Below are 23338 nucleotides of genomic sequence, written 5' to 3'. Positions count from 1 at the left end.
AGTCAGGGAGCACTCCCATCTCAAATCGCTGTGAGGGCCCGCCTGCTTATGCACATCAAGGGTTCTCCCGTTTGAATCGCAGTGAGGGTTCTCCTGTTCTAATGCAGTGTGAGCTAACTCATGTTTATTTGTATCGTGGGCTGTCCCGTTCGATGCGCTGTGAGGACTCCCCTGTTTGAATGCAGTGAGGGCCCCTGTTCAATCGCAGGTTGGGCTTGCTTGTTTGAGTGGCAACCGAGCACCTCTCCTATGGGGTTCGCCTGTTCGCCGCATAGGCCCATCCTGTCGAACCAATTTTGTCTGGAGGGGGGGCTTGAGGTCGGGTCCGGGTGGCATAGACTCACGCCTCCACCCGGGGCGGACCTGCCCGACCACGGGGGTAGCCCCCGCGTTCAGACATAGCAGATCCCTCTAGCGCAAAAACAGCTCCCGCAAGAACTCATTTCTATGCGGCCATAACCGCCACTGTCCCTTCAGTGCTTTAGCTTATTTTCACTCTCCATTTTCTACCTATCCTGCACATCCCAGTTTCCTATCCCCCAAGCGGACCCTAGCGTGAGGCTTCGATATGTCTTCCCAAACATATCACTTCATACTACAAGGCTCTGTTGCTAACGGTTCGCTGTTGCTGATTTTTGCGGGGGGGGGTATTCGAGTTCGGGTCAAGTCCCGAGCCCTTCGCCCAGGACATTGAGCTAAACACGTTTAAACTATCCCCATTGTAGGATTATATTAACTTGCGAACTACTGAACTGTAGTTGTTGTAATCATATAGTACATAAATGTAGAACAGTACTGTATAATAAAGTGCTACCATTATTTTAATGATTTTTAATCATTGATTACAACAGAAATTTATTATATAGTGTCAATGTTCTGTGTGTGGGAGAGATGCAGAAAAACTCTAAATGTCTCATTGCAAATGACATTTGTTTTCTTACACTGGGGGACAATTCGGTTTTATTACACTTGCTGTTTGTTTCCAGTCATGGTATTTGTGTGTCTTCCCCTTGCAGGACAGCCGAAGGGAGAGAAGCAATAATTTCCAGGCTTTCGTAAAGCTGGCCCTGGAGACTCTCTTGGGCTCATGTCGACGCAAGCATGGGAGCCCCAGAGGTAGGCAGGGCTGACAGTTGCTCCTCCCACCCAGCCGACAAACAGCTTCCATCTGACAAACATAAGACAGAGCATGGCCTAAACCTTCATAGCAATCTGTCGGCCCCTACTGTACCTTCTTCCATGGGTCGCATGTTTAAATAAGGCTGCTGATTTGCTCATTATAAGCTGGGCCAAAATTCTAAGACTCAAGAGACTCTGTAACCCCGCCCTCATCTGCTTACATTTGACTCCGCCCGTGTCATAGTTCTTAACTGTGCTGTACATAAATAAACTGAGTTACTAATGAACATGATTTCATACACTGCCATAATTTGGAATTTTTATTTCTTTGTTTCTGTTATACTCTTCCTTTATATAGCTGCTATTAAACTCCACATGAACCAATGTTCCCAACCCATTTTACTTGCATAATGTAATGTACAGTATTTCAGAGTGAAACTTGACAAAATGTTGGTCATCATGGCAATGAAGTTGTAAAATTGGAAATGACTTAATTTTATTACACTAAAATCATATTAACATGCATATTTTTTACATCTTGTGGCTTGAAACAGTAAGCATTTTGAAGGGGTCATGACATGAGGAGTTAAATTTTCCTTGATCTTTTCACATGTAAGAGTTCATTGTTCTATAAAAACATACTGTAAGTTTGAGCACTCAAAGCTTCCTCCTCACTGCAAAAAGAGCATTTGCTGAAGCCAAGCTGCCAAAATGACTCGTTCTCTACTTCCTCCACATTGTGATATTACACTGTGGTAGACGTTTCCATCTGACCGCCTCCACTACAACACATTAATACCTAATTTCCCTTAGTACTTCCATAGCCCCGCCCAGTAGTGGTGAGCAGTGAGATGACAAGGAGAGAGCAGTTCAGTCAAGATCAGAGAGCCAATCACAACAGTGTGTGTTTACTGTCAAGTCTTAAAGGAGAAGCAGCACCAAAACTGAGCGTTTCTAACAGAGGGTCAGAATGAGGGTGGGAAATGATCATGTTCACATGACTGCTTTTTTCTTTTTCTTTTTTTCTTTTGTGCAAAAAACTTTCCTAATATTATAAGTGAACCTCAAGGAACAAATTAAAATAAAAAGGCATGTTATGACCCATTCACTTCCATTGTAAGTGCCTCACTGTAACCCAGATTTTTGGGGGTTTTAAAGCAAGGAAGGGACAAGTCAAAATAAATTTTTGTGGTAATCAACATAATGCTACAAATGCTGTCAACTGACCTTAACTTGTATTGAACCCAGAATAACCCGAACAATTCAAATTCCTGCAATTCATTTTATAGCTCCATTATTCTATAATTAGAAGAGATTTTGTCCATGAAGTAAAGCTACAGTAGCCTCTCTGCTTCTTCTTTTCTGACCTACCGTTACATTTGCATTTTAAAACAAATCCATTTATGCAGAGTGGCCCCATGTGAACTAATGTCTGAGCATTCATCCATAAAGGCAAACCGAAATACAGACAGTGTCCAGAGACCATAGATGCTTAAAATAAAAGTATGTACATTACTATGGGATGCATTTGTGCCTGGGAACATTTGTTTTATATGAGGTGCATATGGTCCGCTAAGTAAAAACAGGGTCGGCTCTGTAAATAAAGTATATTACACACAAACACACACTGCACAATTTTACAGCACAGTGCTTCTGTTTTATGGAACTCTTACTGGAATGTCAGAAATATGAATTATTTCTCTTAACTTTAACATATCAGATAGGATGTGAGTGTGTGTGAGAAAGAAAGAGTCTGTGTGTGATCACATATGCAGAGCCACATTTACAGACCCATAAACCTGTCAGACTGATATGGGCATTTCTCCCCTGATGCATTTAAAAAAATGTGCTATTCATATTTAATCTCAAGCAATGAATTTTTACTTACGCAACAGCACTGCTTCAATATGAGGCCATTTAATGAAAGATGCCATGTAATGTTAAATGGACCAGACCACTGTACTGGTCTGTGTGGTATAAGGGTTTGTTGTTGGTTAATCTCAAGATTGGTTAGTATCAAGATTTTTAAAGATAAGCATAACAGAAGAAAGTACAGTTTACATTTGATCAATTTGCGTGTTCTCTGGGAATTATACCTATGACATTGGCATAACTAGCGGAATGTTCTTGTAGTTGAGCTACAGGAATTGATCTTTTGAAATTAGCTATTTTTCTTACCCTTACAAAAATGAATGGGTGGAATCATGGTACAGTAAAGGTAACAAATGATATTTCCAAGGTAATCTAATATATACCATGGTACTGAATAATTGTATTCATGTATTATGATGTTTACACTGTACTCCAAAGTACTTCAGAAAACACCATGGTAGAACCATAGCAGGCCTACAGGTAAAAAAAACATAGACTGTATATATGGTAGTACCATATGGTAGACACATTTCTAAAAACATGGTATTACCATAGTACTATGTCCACAAAAACATGGCATTAACATGGTACATGTCCAAAAACATGGTATTAGCATGGTGCATATGAAAAATAAAATAAAAACCATAGTATTGCCATCGTATTAGCATAGCACATGTCCAAAAAATATGGTACTAACTTGGTAAATATACAAATACATACTATTACCATATCCAAAAACATTACCTTAGTAGGCTATATATCCAAAACCATGGTAAATCCACGGTACGTATCCAAAAGGCATGGTATTACCTTGGTAAATTTCCAAAACATAGTATGCCAAAACATGGTATTACCACGGTACCTATGCAAAAACAAACAAACAAACAAACAAACAAACATGGTATTGCCTTGGCCCTTGGTAAATATCCAAAAATACTGTACATTATTACCATAGTACATATCCTAAAACATTGTATTTGTACATGGTACATATAAAAAACCTATGGTATATTTAAAAGCATGGTAATACCAAGAAATGTTATGGTAAATTTTGTTAGTGTACTTTGGATTCACAATTCCAGGGGTTCATGCATGGCACGCCCACACAACTCTCTTCTCTCTCTCTCTCTCTCTCTCTCTCTCTCTCTCAGCCATTAAAGCTTCAGGAACAGAATTGTGATCCATTCCACACACGAGAAGAGAGCTCCAGAGAACGCACGATGCTGGGGCTTCACCCTGACTGTATCGCTTTTCGATAATCATTTCAGCGTTTATATGGATTTCCACCAGTCTTTCGGATGGATAGCAGGCTCGGATGATTTCTGCATGAATGCTGGAGAGATGTTTGGATAACTGGCACCTGTTTTCATGCTCAGCATCTTTCTTTAGTGCTTCAGGTAATGATCGCGTGCTACAAGTGTTACACGCTACTTTGTTTCATATGCCGTCGCTTTAATATGCACAGTTCTATTAGAATGCGATACAGTATAACAGTTATTGTATCTGAATGTAAAACGCATTTATGCTGGTGCGATTCAACTGTGATTTTATTGTACTGTATTTTGATGACAGGGGGAATCACGAAAAACCTGTCCGAGTCTTTTTTACCCGAAAAAACCGCAAAACAAGACAAGAATTATATTATTTTAATGACAGTTAAATACAATGTTATTTACTACGTCAGCATAAATTAAAGGCATTAAAGTAGATTATAAATACTACCATGATGTACCCTATATACTATATAGTTTATAATTTAAATTATATATATATATATATATATATATATATATATATATATATATATATATATATATATATATATTTTTTTTTTATTAAATTTTTCTTTTTTTTAATGTTTTTTCTGCATTGTGGAAATGAATGAGATTTTATTTTTTTTTTATTTTTTTATTTTTTTTAAATGGGTGATGTGCTTAATTGCCATGAAAACTGTCATAATGAAAAAAAAAAAAAAAACTTAATGGTCCATAAATAGGTCTTATTTTCTTTAGGCTAAAGATAGTTTCTTATTTTTAATTTGTGGTGAAATATGACATTTGTAAATATGACGTTTTGTGAGATTCACCTGACAATTGTTGATTGATCTGTGATGCTTCGCAAAGGTGTATTGATATATATATTTGTATGTGCATTTCCATGTTTGTATTGTAAGTGTTTCTTGTTGGCTGGTTTTGACAGACTATAATTAAGCCCTATAAGGAACTTGGTGTGGCCAGTGAATTACCCTCTTCACACTGTCTGTAGGCGTTTGAACAAGTTGTATAGGCTATAGATTTACTGTAAATGTATACATATACCCTGTATAGATGAATACATGAAGAGATGCCAATAGAACTTGATAGTGATTACTAATTAGTCATGTAGCTGATGCTTTAATCAAAGTGACTTCTAGTAGTAGTGCCCCTATAAAAGGGTCTGTCTTCCTGAAACAACCTGAGGTTAATGCAAGTTAAGCACAATAGACAGCATTTGTTGCATAATGTTGATATCCACAAAAATAATTTATATTTTCGCATTTTCTTAAAAAAAAAAAAAAACAAAAAAAAATCTGGGTTACAGTGAGACACTTAAAATGTAAGTGAATGGGGCCAATCCCTAATCTTTAAAATACTCACTTTTAAAAGTATAGCCATAAGATGTAAACAATATTCATGTTAACATGATTTTTGGTAGCAAGATGTTGCACCCCAAATTACACCTTCTTGATAATAATGATTCACTGAGTAGGAGAGTAGGAGCAAGAGTCAAACAACACACCTGATATTTAAGCAAGGTGCTTGCATGTGAAATATTACTGACACAGGAACTAAAATGTGTGTATTTCTGTGTTTGAACATCTTGTTAGGGAGCTGTTAATAGCTTCCCACCTGGACCATATGTTAAGACGTGGAAGAACTTTCCAATGAAGACAACAGTGATGGATCTTAAAGTGGAATCTATGAACACTGAATATGACCAGCCCCCTCCCCTCCAAGTGTTCGCTCACACTTCGACTCTGCATGGCATCTCTCATATTTTCTCGTATGAGAAGATCACAGCCAAATGCTGCCTGTGGGTAGTGTTTTTTCTAAGCTCTTTGACCTTCCTCCTGTACGTGTGCATCGATCGGATTCAGTTCTACCTGGAATACCCTCACGTCACCAAGCTAGATGAGATCACAACGCCGGTGATGGTCTTCCCTGCGGTAACGATTTGCAATCTCAACTCCATCCGCTTCAGCAGAATCTCACGTAACGACCTGTACCACGCAGGGGAGCTGCTGGCGCTGTTGAACTCAAAGTGAGTGAACACAAATCAGCCTGCATGCAAAAGCCGCTTTTTATTAATGATGAGGTTGAGTCATTGTGGTGTGTTTCACTCTTTGAATTGTGTGCTCTCGGCTTCTGTATTTCCCGCTTGAATACACAAGTGTAAATGATTAGCATTGCTTTATTGAACTTTAAAAGTGGAAATTAAAATGCAGCTGTGGTTATCCTCAGGGTTGAGCGCAGACTCTGGGGAGTCCTTGATTCTCGAAGGGGCCGTTCAGAAAGACACGTTCTTGCTTTTCATATGCGCTGATTTTAAATAGTTGGTCTACTGTATGTAAACGTGCTACAGTAGCTAGACTTATATGACGTTTCAAAGACTCCTGTCGAGGAATAGTTCACCCAAAAAATTTTATTCTGCTACTATTTACTCACCCTCACATTGTTCCTAAGCTGTACTTACTCAACAGAAGATCTTTAGCAGATTGTTCACATTTTTCTTTTTTTCATAAGTTAATGGTGACCAGGGGTTGTCAAGCTCCCAAAATGACAAAAAGCACTATAAAAGTAGTCCATATGAATCATGCTCTGTATACCAAGATTTCTGAATCCATGAGATAGCTTTTTTTTTGTGAGGAACAGACCCAAATTTAAGTCATTATTCACTGAATATCTTCTCCTCCGCCGCAACTTTAAAATCTCTTTTATATTCAAGCATATGCAAATATCTATTAAGCATATATTTTAATATACGTAAATATACAATACAACATTAATATAATATTTTGTGTTGGGTGAGTTACTCAGAATAATTCACTACAAATAATTACTTCTCTAAAATTGTAGTCAGATTACCTGATTACTGAAAAATTCACATTAGTAATTACTTTACCTTAAAGTTGCTTTTTAAAACACTTTTCAGAGGTATGTTTTTGTTTTCCACTCAACAAATTCAAAATATTTTCTATGGTATTATTTTCTTCTTAACTGATTGTTTTCTAACTCTGCATGATTATCATTATTTTTTCTTTCTTTTGTTTTTGTTTTTGTTGTTGTTGCATATTTTGTCAACTTTTCTCACTCCCAGAAAATTATAATAATAAATTACCTACGTCATTGTAGTCTATAGTGATACACTTGTGTTCATATGCTGAAAATATACCACATAAACCAGGAGGAAAAAATTGTTTCATACAAGTCATCCACTCAGCACCGCACGTTTCTACCTTATAATACTTTTTATATTCTACATAAAAATTGTATTTTAGAAATATGTGTTAACCAAGTAATGTACTTAAAAGTAATTAACTTAATTGAAAGTCAGTAACTGTAATCTGATAACAAGAATTTGAAATGTAATGCATTACACTACTTTTTGACTAAAAAAACGAATTAGATTACAGTAACTACTCTGTAATCATACACCCAACATTGATAATACTGTATATAAATATGTCAAATGTATATTGAATATAATAATATATTCAAATGTGTCACATCAGGTCTGGCATCAATGATGCCAAAAATGATTGGTTGCCAAGTGTCTCATTACCAATCGTGACGCACCAAATTTGAACATGCGCATAATTTTTAAATCACACTAATGAGATTGTGACGAGGAGGAGGGTAGGCTGGGCCATGAGGACATACGGCTGGCCCTGAATCGGGCTAATCAGCCGGGAGGGGGATAAAGAAGAGCCAGAGGCGCCAGTTCGAGAGAGACGCATGCGGTCGCGTTGCATGCGTGTCTATGTTTGTTTATGTTTGTTTTTTATCATTAAACTTTACGTTGACTGTTTAGCTGGTTCCCGCCTCCTCCTTGCCCACCTTACCTCATTACAGAGATTTATAGGGAGATTTTTTAAAGTCGCACAAGTCTACTTTTATGGTGCTTTTCTGTAATTTATGAACCTGGCAGTCCCTGGATCGTGCTTCGTTTTCATTGTCTGGAAAAGAGCAGTATTAATACTGCTAAACATCTTCTTTTGTGTTCAATGGAAGACATAAAACCATTGCGTATGTTGTTCTCCGTCTAGCTGTTTGTAATGCAAGAAGGTGCAAGGAGGCTTTCTGTGTGAACAGCCCCGAAGTCGTGATTGTATACAGGTTAGTCGGTCTTATCTTGGGGAGTCCCTGAGTGCTTGTCTGGCAAGCTAAAAACTGCGGTCTGATTTTTGTCCCTTTAATCAAGAAAAGTGACCAGTCGACAGAGAAACGGCAGATGGCATGTGTCTTGTTGGGCTACTGAGGTGAAACTCCCATATTAAAATCCTTAAATTAAATGTGATTTTTGGCTCAAGCATCCATATTGGCTTCCATTTGGCTAAACGGGAAGTCGTGATTTAGTTACTGCAGTGTTGTAACACCCAGCAGCTGTGATGTGATGTGGGTTTCAATTGGACTTTAGTCATGCCTGCTGCATTCCAAGTGTTTCTGTTCCTGCACAGTGGCACACACATGCACACACACACACACACACACACACACACACATACACACACACACACACACAGTCACTCTCTTTCTCAGCAAAATTCTGTTATCTGTTAGTGTGCTACTTTTCAGCATGTTTACAGAGAATTAACCTTGACCATTCATCTTTTTGAAGGACATTGCACAGTAAGTTACATTTGCAAGTTAATTGCAATAAGCATATTTTCTTCATCACAGTTACAGAACACATGACTATTGACACCGTGTCATTATATGACTCACAACAGTCATCATTGCAGTATAAACATTGCAACTGCGATTCAGTTTTGATCCAATGTGCAATAATTTTGGCATGTCTTAATTTGTATAACACCTTTTTAAACAATGCTAGTTAGTTAATGCATTATAAACAAACATGAACTAACAATGAACAATTGTATCTTACAAATAAAGCTATAAAGTAAACAAATCAATAATAAACAAACCAATAGGAAGCAAATAAAGCAATAATAAACAAAGCAATAGTAAACTAAAACACAATAGCACACTGTGATGAGGAGGAGGGCGGGGCTGGGCCATGACAACGCACGCCCGACCCCCAATCGGGCTAATCAGCCAAGGAGAGGGATAAATGCAGTGGGACATGGCAGGTCAGGAGAGAGAGAGCCACATGCAGCTGCAGTGTGTGTTTGTGTTTATGTTTTGTGTTTATGTTTTAATTTCTCATTAAACATTATTTTGATGGTTCGTCCGGCTCCTGCCTCCTCCTTTCCATTTTACCCTTTGTTACATTTGTGCCGAAGCCTGGGAAGGGGGAGGGATGCACTGTCGTGGAGTCCTCGCCACTACCAGCCAACCCAGGAGCAGCCACGGCCGTCCGCCCGGGGACGGAGACATCACTGTCGGCCGCCGAGAATCTGAGGCACGCTGCTGTTTCCCCCACATAGAAAAAAAGAATAGAGAAAAAAAAGAAAAGTGGGGGGAGGAGCGTGACCATCTGCCCATGGCCGGAGGACCCACTACCGTCCACAGGGCGAGGAGCAAGCTGTCGTCCGCCAGAGGTTGGGGAGTGGCTGAGGGCCGGGTGACAGTGTATCTGGGCGCCTGCGAACCAGGTATTTCCTCTCTCTCTCTCTTGCTGTCGCTCCGCTTTGCCCTTTCCCTCTCCTCTTTTTTTTTTTCTCCCCTCGTCCCCCTCCCCAGCCCTAGAGAGGTGGGGAAAAGCCTGCCGGCAGGTGGGGCCGAAAGGGCAGCCCCTCCCGGAAAGGGGGGGGATGTACCTCATGCCTGGGGTTCCCCGGCCTGAGGCAAAGGAGGGAGGAGTGTGACGAGGAGGAGGGCGGGGCCGAGCCGTGACTACACACGCCCAACCCCCAATCAGGTTAATCAGCCGAGGAGAGTGATAAATGCAGCGGGCCGCGACAGTTTGGGAGAAGGAGAACCACATGCAGTTGCAGTGTGTGCGTTTGTGTTTATGTTTTGTGTTTATGTTTTAATTTCTCATTAAACATTATTTTGATGGTTAATCCGGTTCCCACCTCCTCCTTTCCATTTTACCCTTTGTTACACACACAAATAAATCAACATTAAACATTTAAAACAAAATTAAACAAAGCAATAAATAAAGCAGTAATGAACAAATGAAGCTATATTAAACAAATAAATCAATGGCAAACAAATAAAGCAATAATAAAAAACAATAGAAAACAAGTAAATAAAGCAATTATAAGAAACAAAGCAATAAGAAACAAAAATGCAATATAAACAAATACAGCAATATTAAATAAATATAGCAATAACAAACAAATTAAGCAATAACAAACAAACCAATAGTAAACAAATAAAGAAAATGCCGCCATCTAGTGATCTGATATTGCTCAGTAATGACAAAGCAATAATATATATATATATATAGTAAACAAATAAAGCAATGAAAAAATACAGCAATGACTAACAAAAATGCAATAATAAACAAACAAAACTGTATTATGAGCAGTCAGATGTTTTTTTTTTTTGCCAATGTGTGAACGGCTTTTAACGCAACTTAAAAAATGAGCCCTTCCCAGACTTCCTAGGTTGCATATTAAAGCCTGTAGACTGATTTTCATACAAAGGGAGCGTGTCGCTTTTGCCGGGAAAATCCAAAGATGTGATGTTTATGCGCGCTCTCGAGAGTCTTGCCTCAGTGCTTCCGCTATTCAGCAGCGACAACAAAATGCGACACTAGGTAACGTTATCTTAGAGATGGAATCCAGCAAACATCCATCTCCCAGCACAACAGTAAGCCAAAAAAAAAAAAAAAAAAAAAAAACATTTATCTACTGAATCCCGTCTGGCTAAGCGGGAAAGTGATCGTGGTCGAGCGAATACTAGAGTGAACATCGGCAGGGCATTTGATTTCTGGAGGGACCTTCGTTCGGTTTTGGGGATCAAAACTGACCCTGAATTGCCGTTCTCCTTATTGGACAGGTAAGCTTACATAACTGCAGAGCATGTGAAATACAGTGCCATAAGAATTGATCTGTGTAATTTTAGTTAACTTGATCTTGCCTGCTAACGCTGATGAACTGCAAGCTACCTTGCTTCATAACTTTCAGATAATTTCAACAATCTTCTCTTTATACTAAAAGTCAGGTATACAGGATAAATTTAAGCAAATACGCTGGTTTCTTATTCGTAGTACAAAATATGACATACAAAACATACAATAGAGCAACAGTAAACTGTCTGGTATAGTTCGGTAGTATGTAGCTGTATGTGTATCACTATGCTAGTAGCTGATAAGTAGTTTTAGTTTAGTCTCAAAGTTTGTAGTAAAACAATCATAACTGTGTAATTTTAATTATGCTACCTCATCTATCAGCATGATGCCGGTGGATCACGTTCAGTCTTTGTATGTTACGTCATTGTTTTGGCCGATGCTCGCTCAATCACGTCCCTATGGAGTGTGTGCACGATCGCGAGCACGAGCAACAGGTAGCTGGCTGCAGTTCACTTAATGGCCACAGGTGTCATTAATAACAAGGGTTTCTGAAGCTTACATACTGCTTCTTTAATAACAAAATAAACACCAACAGAATTCCAATGCAAACCGGAGATGGATTTCAGCTGTTGACTGATTTATTTCTTCTCACATACAGTAGATACATAATTTCAACACAAATCAATATTTTATTTCCATGTATCTATTTTTTTGGTTAGTAGCCATGTAATAAGCAGGATAATGACAGACAGACAGACAGTACATTATCTGTACATTATCCCTTACATGTCAACAGTCAGCTTCTCACTGTCTCCTTTCTTTCTTTCTTTCTTTCTCTGTCTCTCTCTCTCTCTCTCTCTGTCTCTCTCTTTAGAAATGATATTCGGGATGCTCACCTGGTTGAAGAAAGTGTGATGGAGGTTCTCAAAAGCAAAGCCGACTTCCGCCACTTCAAGCCGCGACCCTTTAACATGTGGGAGTTCTATAATAGAACAGGACATGACATCAAAGACATGCTTCTCTCATGCCAGTTCAGAGGCTCTCCGTGCCGACCGGAAGACTTCAGCGTGGTGAGATACTCTAGAGATTCACAACAATAGATTTCTTTGAGCTCTTTACATTTGAAGTCCCATACTGCTTCCCTGACTTGTTATGGAGCTCTCCATGGTGCTGAGAAGTTCAGAAGTAGGCTACTGATTGAGCCAGAGGCATTTTTTTAAGGTTTCAGCAAAAAGCTTGGCTGTCTATTTTCATTCCAGAATGAAGTTTACATACAGCTTTCAAGATTTTCCAGGGTTCATATTGTGTTGTGTTTCTCAACATTAACAAACCGGTGCCATGGTCTTTTGGACACAGTCAGGGCTGGACAATAAGGATGGCCCGATGGCTGGTGTAAGAGTTCAGGCCAGTTCAAATCAGTCTTTGTGCACATACAGTGCATCCGGAAAGTATTCAGAGCGCTTCACTTTTTCCACATTTTGTTATGTTACAGACTTATTCCAAAATGGATTAAATTCATTATTTTCCTCAAAATTCTACAAACAATACCCCATAATGACAACGTGAAAGAAGTTTGTTTGAAATCTTTGCAAATTTATTAAAAATAAAAAACGAAAAAAATCACATGTACATAAGTATTCACAGCCTTTGCCATGACACTCAAAATTGAGCTCAGGTGCATCCTGTTTCCACTGATCATCCTTGAGATGTTCCTACAACTTGATTGGAGTCCACCTGTGGTAAATTCAGTTGATTGGACATGATTTGGAAAGGCACACACCTGTCTATATAAGGTTCCACAGTTAACAGTGCATGTCAGAGCACAAACTAAGCCATGAAGTCCAAGGAATTGTCTGTAGACCTCCGAGACAGGATTGTATCAAGGCACAGATCTGGGGAAGGGTACAGAAAAATTTCTGCAGCATTGAAGGTCCCAATGAGCACAGTGGCCTCCATCATCCATAAATGGAAGAAGTTTGGAACCACCAGGACTCTTCCTAGAGCTGGCCGCCCAGCCAAACTGAGCGATCAGGGGAGAAGGGCCTTAGTCAGGGAGGTGACCAAGAACCCGATGGTCACTCTGACAGAGCTCCAGCGTTTCTCTGTGGAGAGAGGAAAACCTTCCAGAAGAACAACCATCTCTGCAGCACTCCACCAATCAGGCCTGTATGGTAGAGTGGCCAGATGGAAGCCACTCCTCAGTAAAAGGCACATGACAGCCCGCCTGGAGTTTGCCACAAGGCACCTGAAGGACTCTCAGACAATGAGAAACAAAATTCTCTGGTCTGATGAAACAAAGATTGAACTCTTTGGCCTGAATGGCAAGCATCATGTCTGGAGGAAACCAGGCACCGCTCATCACCTGGCCAATACCATCCCTACAGTGAAGCATGGTGGTGGCAGCATCATGCTGTGGGGATGTTTTTCAGCGGCAGGAACTGGGAGACTAGTCAGGATCGAGGGAAAGATGAATGCAGCAATGTACAGAGACATCCTTGATGAAAACCTGCTCCAGAGCGCTCTGGACCTCAGACTGGGGTGAAGGTTCATCTTCCAACAGGACAATGACCCTAAGCACACAGCCAAGATAACAAAGGAGTGGCTATGGGACAACTCTGTGAATGTCCTTGAATGGCCCAGCCAGAGCCCAGACTTGAACCCGATTGAACATCTCTGGAGAGATCTGAAAATGGCTGTGCACCAACGCTCCCCATCCAACCTGTTGGAGCTTGAGAGGTCCTGCAAAGAAGAATGGGAGAAACTGCCCAAAAATAGGTGTGCCAAGCTTATAGCATCATACTCAAAAAGACTTGAGGCTGTAATTGGTGCCAAAGGTGCTTCAACAAAGTATTGCGCAAAGGCTGTGAATACTTATGTACGTGTGATTTTTTTTTTCTTTTTTTTTCGGTTTTTATTTTTAATAAATTTGCAAAGATTTCAAACAAACTTCTTTCACGTTGTCATTATGGGGTATTGTTTGTAGAATTTTGAGGAAAATAATGAATTTAATCCATTTTGGAATAAGGCTGTAACATAACAAAATGTAGAAAAAGTGAAGCTCTGTGAATACTTTCCGGATGCACTGTATAGAGTCAGTGTTGAGCAAGTAGACAACAACCGAGCCAAATAAAGGTTAGGGTTAGGGTTAGGGTTAAGTGAGGGGGTGTACACGCAAGAAGCTTTCAGTTAACAACAAAATGTTAAATAATGCGGTTTATTTCTTACGATCCCCAGTGCAAAGCATCTGTCGATCCCCCCTTTTGCCTTCCGGGGGGTTGGGGGGCGGGGGGGTCGTTTTCATTGCCCTTGGCTTTCAGACAGCCAATGTCTGCATAATCACAAAATAGTAATTGAAATTTCCCAGGAAAAAAAGTTAAAGATCAATGCACACAAATTTACGTGGCTTTCGTGGCATTAATCTCCCAATAGCGGGGCATGTTGTCACAGTGCATAGGGATTATTTGTCTAAATGGAACCTGCTATTAAACCAGTGGCATGAATTTCATGTGAACATTGTGGGTGACATGATTCCATGTCATCCCACCACCATAACCCCCAACCAAGAAAACTGATGCTTCTCTTTAAATCTACAGCAGCATTTAACAGCCTATTATAGGCTTTTCAGCAAATTGTAAAAAGCATAAGAGGAACAAAACTATTTATGAAACAACAGAAATGTAAAAGGTACAAAAATATCAAAACATTGTTTTGGCCAATTTTTTTTGTTTTTGTTTAAATGGATGACATTTAAACCACATGTGACAACCTGCATCAATAAAAATGTGACAATGTTACCTAACTTTCACGAAAATACCTTTGTTCTAAGGACACATTGTAACCTTTCAGTAAAAATTTGCCTTCATAATATAGTCGACCCTTGTCTGAATGTATGCCAGTGTGATTTGATTATGTTCTCTTATTTATCAAAAAACATAAAATATAATGATAATGAAAACTTACTTGGGAGCACAGAATTCAGAAAAATTATTAAGAGGGTTTTGAACTAGGTGTTTGGAACCAGCATACAAAACAACTGCTAATGAAAACACATGTTTGTGCAACTGGACTTTTGATTCCATATCTTATCGTTACAGAGATATAGCCTTTGTGACAACTAGCCCTGGTCTCCCATACATATTATCAGTATGTACTGTAAGTTCCCTGGGAAGTGAACCTTTGACCTTTGCGTTGTTAGTGCCATGCCCAGTTACAGGAACACAAATTCAAATTAAGTACAAATCTGTAACATCTAAACTAATAAATACAAATCTGGGTCTAGGTCCTTTTTGGAGGTCCTTAACTTGTTGTTATTATTATAATCCTTATTTTAAACCCTGTAACACTGCTTTTTAAGTCCATGTTACTCTTTAAAATATGGAGTACCTTGGAGAACCATGTAAAAGCCATGGTATATGAGTAGTACCATGGTATATATGAAAGAAGCATGTGATATCATCGCTGTACCTTGGAAGCCACTAACTCAGCCTTAAACTTTCAACTTTATAAGCTATTAGTACAGATCTGAGTAGTAGCTCATTACTGAAAATGAGCATTGGTGCAAGACTTCACAGTGACACTATGTTGCTAAAGAGGTTGCTTTGATGATGTAACCATGTTTCTCTCCAAGTTTCCATGGCGACATGTGGATCTGATTCCCCCATGTCTGTCTGAAGCATCTGAAGTCCTTTGAGTACTTGTGTGTGTGTTTGTTGGTGATAATGTCCTACTTATCCAAATGCCAAAATGGGCATTTTACAGGGATTTTTCTTTATCTAAATATAAATGCTTGTATAACAGCATTAGAGGTTCCCTGATGAGGAAAGTCTCTAAACAGCCAAAGCGCTAGCAGTTAAAGCAGGTTTCTTCTCCTCGATTATTTTTTCTCATATTTCATGCTAGGCTTTTTAAAAAGAGCTTTGAATCCCATTTGCCCCAGGCTACTTTAAACTCCCACAGCAGGTCAGAAATACCCGGCAGCCTTTAAAATAGGTCAGTGATAAATATTATATGTTTGGTGTGAGGTGAGAGAGAGAGTCCGGGATATTCTATTCTTTATCTTCTGACTTTACTGACTCAGTGCTTTGGGTTAAAAATAGCTCAGAGAAGTGCACCAGACTTAGTGTAATTTTTAATGGAGTTCAAAGGATGGCTCTCTTCAGTCTAGATTCACAGCCAGATCTGTTTTTTCCTTGCCTCTATGCGTTTTATGGTTCCCTGCACTTTATAAGACACTGTGTTGCTACAATTAAATGTTTGATGGGTTTAGTTCTTGAAGGACACTTGCTTGCTCCATTGGCCTTGATGAAGTCATTTGGCTCGACTGCTGTGCATATACTCTCCAAGCTGTCTTTATTTGGCACTTTCTACAAACAGGGTACACTTTGGTGTCCCATTACTTAAAATAAATAAATAAATAAAATAAAAAAAGGTATTAGAGGCACAAATCCCATGTAAAAAAAAAAAATACAGTGACATAACATAAAATACATGTAACATAAGTGAAAATAGTGTTAGATGCTATTTTCACTCCTAATTAAATAGCAGTATATTTATTTTGTTTATTTAGAGTACCACAGACATCCTACACCCACCCCTAAACCTAACCCTAACCTTCCCTTACAAAAATTAACCATGGTTTTACTACAGTATATGAATAATTATTATTATTTTCCAAAACTTTCCAGAACATTTTTTAAAGTTTAATTTAATTTCATCATCAAAATGGTGTCACATCAATACATTCTTAAACATTTTAACAAGTGAAAATAGAACTTTTTCGTCATTGCATTTCTTTTGCTTGTGATTCTTTGATTAATTATTATTATTATTATTATTTATTATTATTATTATTGTTACAGTGAATATTACATTTTACTATACAGTTGTAATATATTTTTATTCCATTTTTTCAATTTCAGGCATCTAGATTTTATTTTGACTCGCTTTTATTATGATGTGTGTTTTTTGCCGGAAGCTTCACTTTTCCGGAAAAAAAGTTCACAATACGGCCCAATGTGATCACTGATTATTGAAGACTTTTAAGTCACGTCTGAAATCTCATCTCTTTTCACTGGCCTTTGAGTCTGACAAATGAAATGTAGGACACAGTTTTGGAGTGTTTGTATTTTAGATGACTGGTGTTTGTGTAGGTGGTAATTTTGAAATGTTGTTATGTTTTAAATTTTATTACAGTGAAGCACTTTGGTCAACTCTGTTGTTTTAAATGTGATATAAATAAAGTTGAGTTGAGATTAAAGCACAGATGCTTTGATTTTAATTATATAAATATATAATTTACATGTGCTGCGTGGTTCACAGTAGATTAGTGCTCTGCTCTGTCATCTCATACAACGTGAATGATTTTCAATGTCTGTGGAGTTTCTAGTGGATTTATTTAAGATTGCAGCCTTTAGTGGTTTAATAAAAAAGGACATGTCATGATTTTAATTCGATTAATTGTCCATTTCAGTGTACAAGTAGTAACAGAGCATGTGTTCAAAATAAGCCTGTGAGCATCTTAAAGCTGTCGTGTGTCAGTCATACTTATTCCGTACCGGGCTGAGTTGGTGCTCGGTACTACCAATACTGCAGAAACACTGGTATTGTTACATCTTTTTTATTTTAGTATCGACTTGGTACCAAAGTACCGGTACCTTTGACAACACTAGTAACCACAAAATTAAACATGGTTATTACACGGCTCTCTGGAATACTCTATTCTGATTGGTCAATGGCGCCATCCAGCAGTCAGATATTGCTCTGTAATAACTGCACATCCGGGGATTAAGACGTATCAGACCGCTTATCCGGGTTCTGCAAGCCGTCTCTCCTGCTTTTCGGCTCACTGTGCAATCTCTACAATCTAATAAAATAATTTCAACTCAAATTAATGTTTCATGTGCATTTATTTGGCAAGTAGTCTTGTAACAGGCTGAATATTGAGGAGTCAGACGGTCATTTTTAAAAAGTAAACACAAACAGAACTCTGACGCAAACCGGAGGTTGATTTCAGCAGTTCAGCGATTTCTTTCTTTTCAAATTACATAATTTCAACAGAAATCAATATTTTATGTTCATGTATTTATTTATTTATTTGGTTAGTAGCCGTGTAATAAACGGGATAATGTACAGTCAGCCGGTTGTTATCGCAAAATAAACCCCTTCAGGGTGAAACCTGATCACCCTATCGGGGTTTATTGTGCGATCACAACCGTCTGACTGTACATTATCCCTTACTTACTGTATTAACACCAAATTACTGTAGTAACACCATGGTTAATTGCATTAAAATTATGGCTTCCACCAAAAAATATAGTTACTACAATATTACTATTGTAATACCATGGTTAATTTTACCCGCATCAAATCTTTCTCTCAACTCCTGATCGCCACCGTGACCAAATCACTGTGAATTAATCAAACTTTATGTTAATTTTTATTTATTATTGTAAGTTGTATTAAAGCAAATGTTAAGAGTGGAGACAGGAAAAATTATGGGGAAAAGTGAAAAAAGGAATCGAACCCAGGTCCTTCCTCATGAAAAAAACATATCCACACTGCCTTTATACACTACACCATTGCACCAACACTTGAGGGTGCAGTTTGTCTCCAATCTATGTGTTTCTACCAGACAATAAGAGTGCAAATAGTCCTAGTGCAAATGATTAGTCTAAAAAAACTTTTTTTTAAGAGATCCAGGCACTATTTGTGGAATGCGTCATGTATCTACTATAACATTCGATTGAAATTTAATTTTGAAACCACAAGGTACAAACCAATGCACACCAAAATGGGGAGACACAGTAAGAGAGTGAGAGAGTAAGAGAGTGAAAGAAAAAATAAAAACAAATGCTTTCTCTTTTCTGTACCAAGATTTCTTATCTAATAACTAAAGACAATGCTTCAGATCGTCAGTTACTCGCTGAATAAATTATTGAGCAATGAACAATCGCACATGGTAATTAGACAGTGATTAAAGTGTCATAATAGAATGATAAAATAGACAGATAAAGCATTGATTACACACGTAATGCATGGCTTTGCTTTTCAATTTGTTGCATTGGTGCTAAATAAGCTTCCTGCCTTCACTAGTTACTGAAAAAGAAATCGCAAAACGGGTCCATTCTTTCCGACTAAAATCACTTGAACGAACATCGCATCGTATTTATGATTTCTGACCTCGTAAGTACGTACGTACTTCCCAGGAGGATTTGAACACACTATCTTACCCGGTCACTGTCAATACAAGCACTTTTACATGGTCACAGAAGCTCAGTGGTCGTAACACAGGGTTGTTTTTATGGTAGGATTTGCAGTATTGATGCAGAATGTTTGTGTACTGCTCACATTAACACTAATGGATGTGGATTGGGACAACAGCGGAGGTCACTTTGACTCAGGCCTGATGGGTCACAGGAAACAGAACACAGATACTAAACCTCTCAGTATATCTTACACACAAGCACACAAGATGCAGCTGCACTTAAAGGGCAACATCTTTAAATGTTTAATTAACCCATCAAAGAGAACACAGAGACAGTACTGAGCCCGGTGTGTGTCCGTGTGTGTGATTCTTGTGTCTCTCTATCGGCGCTCTGTTTCCATAGGAACAAGTTCCTTTAATAACTCTCAGAAGGTCTAAATTGAACTTTAGTTTTTTCCTTGTCTTGCTCACTTGTTTTCCATCTCTCCCCAATTGCTATGTCTCCATTCAGTTTTAATACATGTCAGTTGTAATACAGAATCAAAATATTTATCTCATAATCTCACATTATTTAGAGTAGATAATTTCAGTTGCATGGCGCAAATTAATTTAAGTTGACCCTTCCAGTTCAGCATTGTGGTGGAATAGCGATGGTATCAAATGGTAATACTAGCATGGTACTTTGATACATACCATGGGACTGAATGATTACCATATTCATGTACCATGGTATTTACATGTTATTCCAATGTACTTTGTTGTAGCTGTTTTAAGAAGTGGAAATTTTGTGGTTTGTGTTAAATTCTCAAGGTGGTGGTTTATTTGCATTATTGTTGTTGTTTACATTTATAATGGTCTGTTTGTTCTAAATTTGCATCGTCATTGTCCACCTGTTGTTAGTAAATTGGTACTTACATCGCTGCAAATGGAAGCTGAGGACGGTAAATGTTTGGATGTGCGAGAGGTGGTTGCATATGATTTTTTGACCACTTGGTTAATGGGATTGGTTTTTTGTTTCGTTTGAAATGTATTTTGAATTCAGAGAGAGTTTTTGTTTGAGTTTTTTTGTATCAATAAATAAAATAAAATTTTCAAGCGAAAAGCGACTGGTGTGGAAATGAAGTGTGTGCAAAATGAACCGTTCCCTCGAATTATGGCTTAACTTGGAAGGCCAAGTTTTAACCCTAGAATGCAAATATAACTTCAAAAAAGACACAGGTGAAATCTAGATGCTTATTTTCTTTTTCAATTTTTTTTTGGGGGGGGGGGGGTTTCCCTTTTTCTCCCAATTTGGAATGCCCAATTCCCAATGCGCTTTTAAGTCCTCGCGGTCGTGTAGTGATTTGCCACAGTCCGGGTGGCAGAGGACGAATTTCAGTTGCCTCCGCGTCTGAGACCGTCAACCCGCGCATCTTATCACATGGCTTGTTGAGCGCGTTGCCACGGAGACATAACGCGTGTGGAGGCTTCACGCCATCCACCGCGGCAACCACGCTCAACTCACCACGCGCCCCACCGAGAACGAACCACATTATAGCGACCACGAGGAGTTTACCCCATGTGACTCAACCCTCCCTAGCAACCGGGTCAATTTGGTTGCTTAGGAGACCTGGCTGGAGTCACTCAGCACGCCCTGGGATTCAAACTAGCGAGCTAGTGAACTCCAGGGGTGGTAGCCAGCATATTTTTACCACTGAGCTACCCAGGCCCCGGATGTTTATTCTGTAAAAATTTACTCAATGATAATTTTATTAATCATTTAAATGTACAAATATTTTATTAATCCTTTATTCAATCCTGAAGAGTTTCAGACACATTGAAAATGGATTGGGAGTTTTGGGTGACCATTACAAAAAAAGCCTTTATAACAGAAATATGGCAATTTCCATGTTTGGTGCAAAATATGAAATGTTTCAGCAACTCTACCCACACAAACACAAACAAATAGGTACAATGGACTAGGATAAACTGTTGTTTTTCTTTTTTATAAACTTGTAAAATGACAAACTAATGTACTCTATATTGCCAAATGACACTATATTCCTATATTACTCTGTGTAGCTATATTAGTTGTTTGGAGTTGTGAGGCAGGGGCATAGTTTCCAGGGGGGATGGGGGTACAGCCCCCCCAATATTTATACCATGATCAATGGAAACATGTAGATGCTTCACGCTGCATGTCAAGAGTACATGTCTGCAAATTCTAAGCAAAGGCTGGCTACTTTGAAGATGCTAAAATATAAAATAGTTTTGATTCATTTAGGATTTTTTTAGTCACAACACATTTCCTATAGTTCCATTTCGGTTCTTCCATAGTTTTGATGACTTTACTATTATCCTTAAATGTGAAAAATAATAATAATACAGAATGAGTAAGTGACCCAAAACTTTTGACCGGTAGTGTACTTTCTAGAGTTAAAGAAGACCAAAAAATACAAATACAAAATAGTAATACAATGTTAATTTGTGGTACTTTTTGTTAGTGTACTGTATATGGATTCACAAATCAGGGGTTTATGCCAACAGAACAGTTATTTCTGTCTGTTAAAACGTCATGGTTACTGGTGTAACCTCCGTTCCCTGATGGAGGGAATGAGACGTTGGTGTCGATGTAGTGACACTAGGGGTCACTCTTGGGAGCCCGAGACACCTCTGGTCTTTGATAAAAGGCCAATGAAAATTGGCGAGTGGTATTTGCATGCCACTCCCCCGAACATACGGGTATAAAAGGAGCTGGTATGCAACCACTCATTCAGGTTTTACGCTGAGGAGCCGATATAAGGTCCGGCCATTTCAGCGGGTAGTTCAGTGTTGTGGCAGGAGGGACCAACGTCTCGTTCCCTCCATCAGGGAACGGAGGTTACACCAGTAACCATGACGTTCCCTATCTGTCACTCACTCGACGTTGGTGTCGATATAGTGACACTAGGGGTCCCTATACAAAACGCCACAAGGCTGAACTGTGTTACGTGAACTGGCGGTGTGTGGTGGGCAGACTTACTGTGTGCCTCATAGCCAGCGCACCAGGTCGACACGTAACCTCCCCCAACATAGTTATGAGTGTCGAATGGCCCTTTTTGGGGACAAGTCGACTACCCAAAGATAGAGACGGGCTTAACCCAGTTGTGGCCTCTTTTCCCCTTCTCTTTTTCCACTCCCTAAAAAAAAGAAGGGGGATTATCTGACTGGGCCACCAGGTCTAGTCGGGGGGTGTCCCTCCCAAGGGGAGGACACCGCGGAGACCACACCCAACCCCAGAGAGGGGGGGGATATTTAAGTGGAAAAATACATCACATGGTCTTTCCAACCATGTGGAGAGCCTTCAAGGTAGATCCTGCCCAATGGGGGAGGAGGTACTACAACATGGAGACTGGGGCAGAGGGGCTCTGCCCAAGGAAGACGCAGTTTGCCAGCAGGGAAACGAGCTAGCGGAAGATATAGATCGCATGGGGTTAGCCTTACAGGGAACCGCCACATGCGGAGCACCTACCCCAGCACCGGGCTCTTAGCTAGGGCGTGTACTGGGCCGGCAGTGAGTTTCTCCGAAGACTCGACTGCCACAGGGCTCGGAGGAAATCAACCAGGGAACAACTTTTGTGAACACTACTGGGAATTAACAGCGCACATCTTCAGCTCAAAATGAGGTGGGAGGTGCTATGTGCAAGCGATACACCCGGCCGGCTATCCCGGGCTTATCCGCTTGTGTTGCGTGCCACTGCCTGGGACGAAACCGGTTCCACCCGGAGGTTGTAGAACCTTGCAAAGGTGTTGGGTGTTGCCCAGCCCGCTGCTCTACAAATGTCTGTTAGAGAGGCACCTCTGGCCAGGGCCCAAGAAGCCGCTACACCACGGGTAGAATGGGCTCGTAGCCCTACCGGGGGCGGCATGTCTTGGGCGAGATATGCCATAGATATCGCCAGTGGGCGATCCTCTGCTTGGAGACAGCGCTTCCTTTCCGCT

The 23338-nt window shown here is 39.5% G+C and overlaps 1 protein-coding gene across 1 annotated transcript in view; it reads left to right on the top strand.

Annotated features, from left to right (window-relative positions):
• Positions 1-4167: 4167 nt before the first annotated feature.
• LOC127423730 (acid-sensing ion channel 1A-like) overlaps positions 4168-23338 on the top strand; it is a 38714-nt gene continuing 19543 nt past the window's right edge. The window contains exons 1-3 of the mRNA XM_051668268.1: positions 4168-4388; positions 5858-6291; positions 12050-12245. Of these exons, the coding sequence (XP_051524228.1) occupies positions 5915-6291; positions 12050-12245 (573 nt within the window). The 5' untranslated portion in view covers positions 4168-4388; positions 5858-5914. The remainder of the gene's footprint in view (positions 4389-5857; positions 6292-12049; positions 12246-23338) is intronic.

This window comes from Myxocyprinus asiaticus, chromosome 33 (assembly GCF_019703515.2).
Source record: "Myxocyprinus asiaticus isolate MX2 ecotype Aquarium Trade chromosome 33, UBuf_Myxa_2, whole genome shotgun sequence".
NCBI lineage: Eukaryota > Metazoa > Chordata > Actinopteri > Cypriniformes > Catostomidae > Myxocyprinus > Myxocyprinus asiaticus.
This window is presented reverse-complemented; position numbering and strand designations above follow the sequence as displayed.